At 32.7% G+C, this 12,675-nt stretch overlaps 1 protein-coding gene across 1 annotated transcript in view; it reads right to left on the bottom strand.

Annotated features, from left to right (window-relative positions):
* The window catches only part of LOC144963098 (serine/threonine-protein kinase ICK-like), a 41,047-nt gene that overhangs the window by 2,274 nt on the left and 26,098 nt on the right, over positions 1 to 12,675 (bottom strand). The window contains exons 3-12 of the mRNA XM_078896750.1: positions 10,942 to 10,996; positions 9,791 to 9,912; positions 9,053 to 9,132; positions 7,713 to 7,845; positions 7,105 to 7,276; positions 6,188 to 6,355; positions 5,231 to 5,482; positions 2,953 to 3,152; positions 2,383 to 2,498; positions 1,437 to 1,550 (exon numbers count right to left, since the gene is read on the bottom strand). Of these exons, the coding sequence (XP_078752876.1) occupies positions 1,437 to 1,550; positions 2,383 to 2,498; positions 2,953 to 3,152; positions 5,231 to 5,482; positions 6,188 to 6,355; positions 7,105 to 7,276; positions 7,713 to 7,845; positions 9,053 to 9,132; positions 9,791 to 9,912; positions 10,942 to 10,996 (1,412 nt within the window). The remainder of the gene's footprint in view (positions 1 to 1,436; positions 1,551 to 2,382; positions 2,499 to 2,952; positions 3,153 to 5,230; positions 5,483 to 6,187; positions 6,356 to 7,104; positions 7,277 to 7,712; positions 7,846 to 9,052; positions 9,133 to 9,790; positions 9,913 to 10,941; positions 10,997 to 12,675) is intronic.

Raw genomic sequence — 12,675 nt, 5'->3', positions numbered from 1 at the left:
AAAAGTAGAATTAACCAAAATGATAGTTACTATTGGTTCATTTTTCCGTGATACTGTGAAGCGTTGAGCATATTTATGGTCATAATGTTACTTAAGTGATAATTATTATTATTATTATTATTATTATTATTATTATTATTATTATTATTATTATTATTATTATTATTATTATCATTATTATTATTATTGTTGTGGTTGTTGTTGTTGTTGTTGTTGTTGTTGTTGTTGTTGTTGTTGTTGTTGTTGAAGATGATGATGAAATATATCCTACAGGTCAGCTTGGCCCAGTGTTCTTTAAAAAGTAAAAACCTTGAATTTTTATTTATTTATCTATAATTTTTTGGGTGGATGGGGGAGGGGGTATTTATTGGTATTTAATTTTAGAGCTGTTCAGAATCTGTGTAGGAAGATGATTTCTATGAAAAAGAAAAGGATCCTGTGTGTCTAAATTGAGATTCAAAGGTTGGTATCTTCAGAAAAAAAATAATGCAAACATACTGTGGCTATTATCGAAATGACACAACAATATATTATTTGACATGATTTCACTCATCCAATTCAATAAAAAATAATAACTACAGGCAATTTGTATTATCAGTTGATAGATTGCCTGAGCCTTGATGCTGAACAACAATTACAGTTCAAACGATTTCTGATTAATTCTCATCAGAAATAAATTTGAGTCAAGGAATTATTCACTTTCACTCAAATGCAAGGATAATCGATTCAAATCTCTCCTTTGGACCGAGCAACAAGAATTGAATTGAGATCAACACCCATTGCCATTCATGCAACTTTGTTGATAAATAAGAAACAAAACTTAAAAAGAATCTTTCCTCGTCTTGCCATTATTAAAAATTCAAGATGGTTCTTCAGAGATCACTCGACACTGGTGAAGACCCAGAGGATTGGAGAACAGCTAATGTAGTTCCCATTTATAAAAAAAGGACAGAGAGCGATTCCTTCAAATTAATTGTATCTCAAGCAATCTTATTGAGCATATCATTGTCAGCCATTTCATTTCGGTTTCCATATACGGAACACCTACATTTAAAAGAATTGAATTTAGAAAAGATCATACAAAGAGAAATAATTTTTGGTATCTTAAAAGAAAAACTTACAAGAAAGAAAAAAAATGCTAAAACTCTTCTTCAAAAAAAATTAGCAGTGGATTAGATTGAACTTAAAATTTTTGCCAAAAACAGAGTAGCAATGACTTTTTATGAACGTACAAATCAAAAACATATTATGGCTTTATCATCACAAGTTGAAATGCATTCTATCAATTAAAATAAATACTAATTCTCCCTCTCTGCACAATAAAACAAATATTGAATGGTCTCTAAGTGTATGAATAGTGACAATAACCAAAAAAAAAAAAGAAAAACAAAAGCAAAATTCGAACTGACAAGACAAAAAACGGCATAAAATCTTACCCATCTTGGTATTGGTGTTGATGGGCCCCAAAGGCGAGACTTTTCTGTTCTGAATAGTCCAATCCTTCAAGGCATCAGTGTGGTCTCGTCTGGCACTATTCTTGGGGTTGATACCTTTTTAAAAATGAAGGAGTTGAATTTAAGTAAAATTTATTTGACAAAGGCATGGTGAGGAATTTTATTTCTTTATTTTAAATCTGATTAAAAAGACATTTTTTAAATAATCAAACAATCACTGTCATAGGCAAAAGAAAGCGAGACAAAAGCTTGCTAAGTAATCATGGACGGCAATCAGTACTTTATCAGTTACAACCTGATACAGAAATTTTTACCAGGTTCCCAATATTGAAAGACACCTAATTTAGACTACCCAAGAGTACTGTGCAAAATGGCATCGAACATGGTGAAATTGTGAAAATACTCTTTATAAATGTGAAAAATGAATAATTCTTGCTATCAAGTGGAGTATGACGTCAGTATGTGTGGCTATGTGGTCCTGTGGTATGATATTTTCGGATCGGAAGCTCCTGGTGGGTTCGAGCCTTGCTCAGCGCATAGTTGAGTCCTAGGAAAAGGCTCTTTACTCACATTCTCTCACCATACTCAGGTGTAAAATGAGTACCTAGCCGGTAACATTTATCTCTGTCGGAATAAAAAATGCAATATCGCCTAACACGCGTCATGTCTCGTCCTACATGTTGTTGCTCTTGGTTGAAGACACCTTGTAAAGCGCTTTGAGCACGTTTATTGGATATATAAAAGCTCAATTTAAAAAAAATAATTTTAGTATCAAATAGGGTATTGAATATTGTCAATATTTTGCTTTGTTTACCCAATAATATCCAATATCTACAGATTGGATAGTGCCCAATCCCTATCCTAGCTTTTTGTCTCATTTTGCCTCACCTATAGAACAAGCCTCTAGTTTCAACCAGCTATTGCTCACCTGGCAAGTATCTAGATTTACTAAGATAATGTTGTTTGGCCGAATTAGCTGATGATCTTCCAGAGTTGACTCTGTGAGTTGGTTTGGTACCTTGAGCTTTCTTGGGCATTAAACTCCTGTTGGGAAAAATATAAACACAAGTAATGTAACTGCACAGGGATAAAAGAAATTTACATATGATTTTTTACATATCTCTCTTCACTGTTCAAGTTACTAATGCCTTTCTATCTTTTTTTTTTTTTTAAAGTATTCCTTCAGAGCCATTAGGCCCATGGAGCCGGAGTTTATCCCAGTTTCTATAGCATGAAATGGACAATAGCAATTGCTTGCTATCCTGTGGATAGAACGGTAGTCTATCGCAAAGTACTTTCCACCAAATCTATCAGACTCAGCTACCCATTCACTGCTAGGTGGACAGGAGGGTCAGAAAAAATCTGGACTGCAACCGGGATCGATCTTGGTCCCTTTGTGTGTGAAGCATGTGCTCTACCAACTGAGTTATCGCAGCTCCCAATGCCTCTCTTGGCCGCTCAAATTGATACTTTATGTAAGATATCTAAAACAACTTACGATAAGAAGTCATCATCATCTTTTTTGTTTTCCCTCCCAAAGGCGTTGTTATTGCCCATATTGGCCCCGGGACCCGGAGCATTTTTCTTGTTTGGCAGGAAGTCAAAGTCTGTCCAGTCATCCCAAGTGTCAGAGAGACCTGCTCCCCACCTCTTGCGTCCCCCACTGGCCTTCTTGCTGACAGTCATGGAAAACAAATCCTGAAGATTAGAAATTAAACAAAATTCAGAGTGATGAGTTTGGCCATGATAAAGTTGTCATTCAGAACCATTAGGCCCATGGAGCCTGAGTTTATCCCAGTTTCTATAGCATGAAACGGACAATAGCAATTGCTTGCTATCCTTAAGATAGGATACTAGCCTATTTTAAAGTACTTTCCACCAATCGAACAGACCTAACTACCCAATTACTAATGAGAGGATTGGGGTGGAGGGGGGGGGGGGTGTGTCAGAAAAAAAAATCTCGACTTCACCCGAGATTGATCTCAGCCTCTTTATGTGTAAAGATAGTGCTCTATCACCTGAGCTATCAGGGTCGTCTTGGCTGTGATAAAAAATACTTTAACAGTTGGTCATGGATTGAAAATACACTATATATATATATGATCTGTGCCCACTTGGAAAAAGGTTTAACGCAGACACCGAACTAAGAAAAAAGAAGATAATGTAAAAAGAAATAATTAATAAAATAATTTTTTAAATGAATTGATTAATTAAAAAGAAAATAATAAAAACAAAAAAAAAAACAAATAAACAAACAAACAAAACAAAACATGTGGCCCATCCTCTCAAACTGGTATTTTGTCAGGTGACACTGTTACTGTTACAGGAAAGTGAAAGCAAAACAACAATAATAATCAGAAATGTGAAATTTTGGTCTTTTGCCCTTTGATAAATTACATCTCATGTTCTCACTAAGGCATGTCAATTTAACCTACATTTTATATTTTTGACTATAAATTCCACCCTTGTATCTAAATATTTCTTCTGACATAATATCAATTTGAGGCCGTGGGTTACACATACAATAAAATACAGAAACATTGATTATCAATGAACTAAAAACAATTTAAAATGTTGATTTCCTTTCCCCCCCCCCCCTCCCCCCCTCACCCCCAACCCTCTCCCCCCCACTCCTTTCTCATTTATCAGTAGCAAACTCTTCAAACTCTAACCAGTTACTATGCTTATGTCTAGGTGCCCTTACTAGCAGGTCTGATAACCTGAACGCAATTATGGGCTTGATTTAACGTAATGGGCAATCGTTTGTGTTGGTTTGAAAGTATTTCCATTACAACAATGAGACCATAATAATTTGGGTTATCAGACCTGCAAATAAGTGCACATTGGCTTACATTTAAAAATGTCTCAACAAAATTAACTTGTTGAATCCCTCAAATTTCGGTCTAACAAGTTTGTTTTTCAATTAAGTTTTTCATCGTTTGTCCAAACAGTTATAATAATTACAATAATAATAATAATAATAATAATAATAATAATAATAATAATAATAATAAAAAAAATAAAATAATAATAATAATAATAATAATAATAATAATAATAATAATAATAATAATAATAATAATAATAATAATAATAATAATAACAATAATAACAATAACAATAACGAAAGTAAGAAGGAAATAATAAAGCTCGCCCAAATAAAAATAAGTCGCCATAACCATTCAAAACATAAACAAAGATGAATAAATATAATATGTATTTATCTGATTAGTCAAACCCTAACTGTTCCAAACAAATTTTAACTGTTTGTTTTTGTTTGTTTGTTGTTGCTTTAGGTCTCTTCCAACACAATTGAGGTTATATGAGAGACCGCTGAAACAAAAAAACAAGCAATCCAACAAAAATAGTACAAATGTAAATCAAAATCATAACCTAAAGATATCATAAGCTAAATTATAAATAACCAAGAACAAACAGGCAGAAGATTTACAGAGAAAAAAAATATCCCCTGTCAAAAATACAATCACAAACCAAAGAAGCAGGATAGGCTAGTAAAGAGAAGAAGAAACGACATCACTATCGGATCGTACACCCATGCGAACATCATAGGTATATGATTCAAGGGTGATGCTCCCATCCAACCACCCGCTAACTGTTTGTAATTACCAACAAAAACAAACAATTTTCAGATGTACCATAAATTATGACATGACACAAAATGATGAAAAATTATAGGAATATTTAAAACAAAGCGATTCCATTTAAGTAATAAAGAGATATACAACAATAGAGGATAATTTCCACCCTGTGCTCACCCCATCATTCTGTTTGTTCATCTGGTTTGTAATGTTCGGCAAAGCACCAAAGCTGTCTCTCTTTTCTTGGTTGTTCATCATGTTATTTTTCCCACTGAAGTCAGGTATTTTTGGCTCAGGATATGTAGACGGGGGTTTGGTGGTTGGTTTCTGTGATGGAGAGGCTTGTGAAGGCAAATTAACGGGAGTTTTGGAAACAGGGGGTGGTCTGGCAAGGTCTGTGCCCACTTGGAAAAAGCTGTAACGCAGACACTGAAGAAAAAAAGAAGAGGATAATGAAAAAAAAAAAAAAATTAATATTGGTAATTTTTTAATGAATTGAGTAATTAAAAAGGAAAACAATTTTTTTAAAGACAATTTAAAAAAAAAATAAAAAAAGACAATAACATTTTTTTAAAAAGAAACAGACAATAGAAAACAAACAAAAGTGAGTTGCAACTGAACTAACTCAACACCCACTCCAATACACCCACAACTACAATTACTAACAATGATAATTTTTAATTATCTCAGTGATTTTCTGGACACGTTAGGTAACCAGGCTTGTCATGAACCCTATCTTTGCTAATTACTTGGAAAGCCTCAACTATGACTATGCCTAGAACTTAACAAAAACAATCTGTAAGGACTGTTACTTTCACCAAATTATCAACTTATGACCATGTGTCTTGTCAAAATTGCATAGCAAATGGTATTTGAAAAGATAAAGATGATGGCCTGTATTCTGCAGGTCAATGAAAAGATTAGACAATTACACAAACTTTGAAACCCTATACAATGGCCTGTAAGATTAACTATTTGCTATAGTCATGTGACCCCATGTATAGCCTTCATTGAGCAATAAAATCTGTAGTTTTTAAAACTTGATCACAAGTGTAAACAGCACTGAACATCTTGGTGCCATCGAATTTGTAATTCTATAATCTATACACTAGTGGAAATGGAAAGAATACTCACCGTTGCTGATGAAGGCCTTTTCTGTGGATTCCAGAGCATCATATCCTTTAAGATCTGCAGTCCTTCATTGCTGGCATTGGGTATAATCTGCTTCAAGGGAACTGCTACACACTGGTGGAACCGGAAATTCATGGCCGCTGCCAACTGATAACCTTCATTCCATTGGTCCTGAAATGAGTGTCAGAAAGCAAACAAGAGAATCAAACTTACAATTCGTTAATAAATGAATACCATGATCGTTAACATATCATATGAATTATCATAATATATTAAACATCAAACATATGCCAAAAAGGGGGTCCCGTTAGCTCAGTTGGTAGAGCACTCACTTTACACGCAAAGGGACCAAGATTGATCCCAGGTGAAGTCCAGATTTTTTTCTAACCCCCGTAATTGGGTAGCTGGAACTTCTAGGTCTGGTTGAAAACAAGCAATTTCTGTTGTCCATTTCATGCTATAGAAACTGGGATAAACTCCAGCTCAGTGGTCCTTATGACTCTGGAGGACTACTGTTATATGCGTAAATAGATATGGTTTTAAATCAATATTTGGCAGAATAATTATCATATAAACGACTCGAAACAGTATTTGTATCTTTATTTTTTTATAACAACATTGATACATATATATACACCTGTCCAGTGTTGATAGTTCAAACCATAATGATGGTCAAAAAGAAATATTTTTAGTGAAAAAAAAACAACAAAAAACAAGAACAATGCCATGAGGTAAATGTCATGGTACGATAGACATTCTTCCTCCTTACCTTTTTAGGAGTACCCATGACACTGCATATTTTAAATATCTAGTCAAAAAGAAAAATGTTTAATGAAAAAAAAAAACCAAAAAAAAAACAACCAAGAACAATGCCATGAGGTAAATGTTGTCATGGTATGATAGACATTCTTCCTCCTTACCTTTTTAGGAGTACCTATGACACTGCATATTTTAAATATCTGGTCAATCTCAGAGCTGCCAGGAAACAGAGGTCTGAGGGTGTATAACTCGGCCATGATACAACCCACGGCAAATATATCAATGGGGGAGCTGTAATTTGTGGAGCGTAGCAACACTTCAGGTGCACGGTACCTGATTGAAAGAAGATTTAATAATGAAATAATGGGAATAACCGACTAATCCCCATGCAAGTTTTCAACAGATCAATTGAAACAGAAGATACACATAATTCAAGATTTTTAAAATTTACCTTGATTAAATATGTATGAAAGTATCCATAATAATTGAGGGCTTTAAAAAGTTAACTGGAATAATAAATGTTTGTCAAAAAAAAATATATATAACTAAACAAATAAATAAATAAATAAATAAATAAATAAATAAATAAATAAATAAAAAACAATCCAAAACAATGCAAAAAGATCAAATGAAATTCTATCAAAAATATAATAACGCTTTAATTTAATAAAATTTAACATTTCCTTACCAATTTTAAGAGGTGATAATATATTATGCTTGTCACATCCTGTTCTCTTATTGGAGTTATTCTCACATTAAGTATACTTACCATCGTGTTGATACATAATCTGTGTATGGTGGCCTAGATCTAATCTCTCTTGCTAAACCAAAATCGGCAATTTTTACTTGTTCTGCTCCGTTGCATAATAAATTTTCTGGTTTTAAATCTCTGTGAAAGAATCCTGAAGAGACAAAAAAAAAAAGAAAAAGAAGAAAAGAAATAAGAATTAATGAAAATTAAAATTAAAGAGAAATTAAAACATAACAAGCTAGTGATGTAGTGGCGAAGAATTTAATTAATGAAATATAGAAGATCGCAAGTTTAAAGCGAAATCAAGATTCTAGATATATCTCCAGAGCCTCCAATTATTAACAAATAGGAGTGCATATTATACATAAGAAATATAATTAAGATTGGAATTAAGTATTAAAATCTGATGTCTACAAACTTAAATTTGAAATTTGAACTTGAGGGGACTCCAATAAAAATCAGTTAGACATATGTTGTTTTCAAGAGTTTTTTTTTTCTTTCTTTCTTTCTTTTTTTTTTTTTTTTAAATTACAAAATTTGAATATTTTTATCTTTGAAGTAAATTACGTTTTGCCATTGCTAAATTTGTACATGACTAAAAATATAACAGCTAATCTTAGTTTAAAAGCGAATTTTTTTTCATTATTACATATCTTAAATGCTCGATTAAAATGAATTTTAAAAATTACCTCAAAGTGACCATGGTTCACGCAATATTTACTCTTTTTTTTTTGTTCTTTTTTTTTGGGGGGAAGGGTTGGGGGGTTAAATAGTGATTCAAATACTTTAAACCAAAGCAGCCCAGTTCACTCCAGTACCTGTTATACAAAACATTCAAATGCTTGCTACTCTCTATATGTAAAGCGCTTTGAGCACGTTTAGTGGATATTGCGCTCTATTAAAGCTCTTTTTTTTTTTTTAAATTAGACAGCCGCTCTTTTATGACCAATTCAGGTGTGAGCAAGGCTATCTAAAGCCATAGACTGTAAAACTAATGTTGTTTTGTTTTTTTCTTTTGATTTTACATATCATTTTGCCATTTATAATTATATTAATCGTTGTTGGAAGACGACTTTGAACCCAAAATGCTAAATCTTATTTTTATGCAACCGCTACATTCCTTTTTGTTCAATACATTTATAGTCCAGTGCAAAAAAAAAATAAAAAAAAGAACTTTCCATCATATCTAACAATAGTGCCGACTATTCAAACACAGCTATGTTGAAAAGGAAGCGAAAAGAAGAAATTCATTAAAAGTGCTGGTCGACCCAGAATGTGTGTCAGGTATTCTAAACATTTAGAAATGGTTGAAATACAAATCTTGTAATCAAGAACCAATCCAAAGTCTTAATACTCACCGTGTTTGTGCATAAAAGACAACCCATGTATAACCTGGTACATGATATTTCGAACTGTTGATTCGGGGAATATTTTGTCTCTGAAAAGAAAAGAAAATATGATGTTCTAATATAATTTGTATTTTATGACATGTATTTCAAGAATTAAAAATTTGATCTTATTATTATCTTATTTTTAATTGAAAATGATATATTTGAAGAACAAAATAAAAAGAAAAATAACCATATGTTGCTTTTCGTAACCCTGAAAAGTACTCTAACAATAACTATTCAAATTTATGTGCATCGAAAAATGTTTAAAATTCAATTCTACTCCCTACCACATGTCAGAAAAATTGAGATCAGCAGGAAACATTTTTTTTTTTAAATAATGAAATAGCAAACATAAAGACAGAATATCGACTAGACACATTCTCCCACAGCATGAAGATCCACAGGCATCCCGCTTTTGATGTAAGATTCATTAGTTCCTTTTTTCTATGGAATCAACATTTAAATTGTATAAATACACACAATTTTTGTGTTGTCTTGTTGTTTTATTTAATGTAACCTCTCTCAGGAAGTAAATTATTACACTACAAGAGAGAGAGAGAGAGAGAGAGAGAGAGAGAGAGAGAGAGAGAGAGAGAGAGAGAGAGAGAGAGAGAGAGGGAGAGAGAGACAGACAGACAAACAGACAGAAAAGAAAAAAGAGAAAACATACAAAGACGTATAAACTTTGTAAAACATGTTCATCACCTGTCTTTCATCAACTGGTAGAGATTTTCCTTCATAAACTCAAAGACAAAATAGAGCATATCATTTTCCCGAACCACTTCCTTCAACTTGACGATGTTCGGATGATTCAACTTGCGTAATGACTGGAGAGAAATAAATTCAAAATCATTTAATTCCTACAGTAAAAGTTTTTCATTATGACGAGTTTATTGTGGAAGTTAAACATTTGACCAACATTCCTACAGAGGTCTGGGATATATCATTATCTACTATCTTTTGTAGTGTGTAGAATATATGTGACCCATCGCCTCAAAACGGCCTATTGTGTTGGGATGGACTCGGCACTAAAAATTGTATCCAGAGTATAAAATATAAACCTTGGATTTAATTTATACTTTTCATAGAAGAGAATAAATATGATTTCTTGAGCTACTATAGAGTACAAGTTCTCATTCATGGCCATTTTAATTTTGAATCTACTTTTTGACATCTCGGGTATCCCGACCTAATACCATTTTGAGGCCATGGGTCATATAATATAGAAAATGGCAGTGGTACCCAAACTAACTTCACGAAAATCTTTGGACAATGCGCATATCCATATATACAAAAAATAAAATATGAAAAATGAGAAAAAAGGAACTTAATTTGCAAACAAGTGATAAGTCCATGATTAGGTGATTATGAGGATATAGATAAATCTGCAGACAAAATATTTTGAAGACTTTCCATTTTTGGCAAGAACGGAGTGTTAGATACCAGGGTAAAATTAAGGGTAGTAAAAAAAATTTGTTTCACTCGCATCCATGCACTATCATTTCACATTATATTGTATTCACTAATTTTCTAATTGCTTTTTTCCCCCTCATCATCTTTAACAACATTAACTATTTATTTTTTCATAAAATATTGAGACAACTTTAAATAACAAATGCAATACTAAATTATTCTCTCAATGGATTGTTCAGGATATTTTCCTATGCACCATACTTTCATTTTAAAATTATCTATATTATTTAAGCCTTTTTTAAATTTTAGGATAAGCATAAAACTTCATTAATTGAGATAAGACAAGAAAATAGAAGTGTAATATAATTTATAAGTGTAATATAATGTAACTGTGTTTGGTAGACGTGGTACAAATAAAACTTGTCAATATAATATCTACTCACCTTGACCTCTCTGAGATTGAGACATTCATCCCATGAGTAGTATTTCTTTTTCATCCTGTTAATATTTTTTTTAAAAGACAAAGATAAAATATACACATGAATGCTTGTTCCATTGATAAATATAAAATGCTTATCTACTGACTTACTATTCGGGACAACAAAATCACAACTGGTTGCATTTGGCCAGGTGATTACTGTTCATTATATTAGGCAAAAGAAAAGGCCGAAACTCACTTCACCACAATCTGAAAACCTCAGCTGAATATATCATGTAAAGGAAAACGGAATTCAGTGACAAAATCAAAGGTTATTGATCTGATCACATCAAAATATAAATAGTTGTTCATTGTTTGTCCAAATAATAATAATAATAATAATAATAATAATAATAATAATAATAATAATAATAATAATAATAATAATAATAACAACAATAATAATAATAATAAAAGAAGAAAAAAGAAGGAACTAATAAAGCTACCCCCTCCCTCCCCCTTCCTACCCGCCCAAATTTTTTTTAAAATTGATTCGCCATATCCATTCAAAACACAAACAAAATGAATAAATAAAACATGTATCTATCTGATTAGTCGAATCCATTCAAAACAAAAACATTTTTTTAAAAAACGAAATAAATAAACCAAAAACGTGTTTATCTGATTAGTGACACCCATTGAAAACAAAACAAAACAAAAACAAAGAAAAAAGAAAGACAGCCCCCCCCCCCCCCCCCCCCCTCTTTAAAAGATGAGGGCTTCGTATCCCAACTCCGAAGCAAACCAACGTTTGAGCAGACTTTTAAAAAGTTCAGCCTCCATATTTCAGGCAATATCTGACAGCACCTACTTTACTTCAATGCAAGCAGCTCTCGAAATTTACACCAGACCTCCTCCTCCCCAAAACACCAACTATAGAAAACTACTTCTATCCCACATCGATAAAGCAATTTGGGAGTACGGCGCGTTTCAACAATTTGACTGGTGAAAAAGGGACCGATGTCCAATTGTTGGGCGGTCAGAAAAATGGAAATGAGCTGCCGTTTCTAAAACCTTCTACTGTACTCCTAGTAGGTAATGGCTGTGCCTCCAAAAGTTATCACCTTAGGATGGATAGGTATATAGAGATGTATGCGTTGTTTTCTATGTCTCGTCATTTCAATAACCTACCAATTTATATATAAAATAACCTTTGACTTTAATCAGCTCAAATTGTGAACGTCATCGCAAAACGCGTGTCAAAGGTCACACGAGCATGGATTAATCATTAGAAGGAACGAAATAGACGTCACTCAGCTCTTTGCTATTGTCTTTAGACAAGCCATTTTGGTGATCTGTTCTAAGTTATATCAATCAGACTATAAACGTTCGAGTTTAAATATGGATTTGTGTCTTGATAAGTTATATCCGGCTGGTGGATGTTGTAAGTAAGTGTCATAAACACATCGCATAATTGATCGATCTCAACTATTAATCTGAATGGGTTATATGCATCTATAGAATTTTAATATATTGTGCCAGCGCTCTATTCAACATTACAATGGGCTCTATCGATGAAAGACTAGCCCAATGCTGTGCTGAGTCCTCTATGATCGATTATTTAAGACAAGGTCTAAGTAGGTACAAATCAACACGCCAGCATTAATCTATCACAAGTCTTTCAGACGCCTATTAAATTAAATTGAAACAATATGAAAGGGGTCTCTTTAATACGCATGGTTGTATAAATATGATAACT

Source organism: Berghia stephanieae, chromosome 1, assembly GCF_034508935.2.
Source record: "Berghia stephanieae isolate SIO BIC M18660-M18661 chromosome 1, UCSD_Bste_1.3, whole genome shotgun sequence".
NCBI classification, from domain to species: domain Eukaryota; kingdom Metazoa; phylum Mollusca; class Gastropoda; order Nudibranchia; family Aeolidiidae; genus Berghia; species Berghia stephanieae.
Note: the sequence above shows the minus strand (reverse complement) of the source record. Positions and strands in the feature narration are given on the sequence as shown.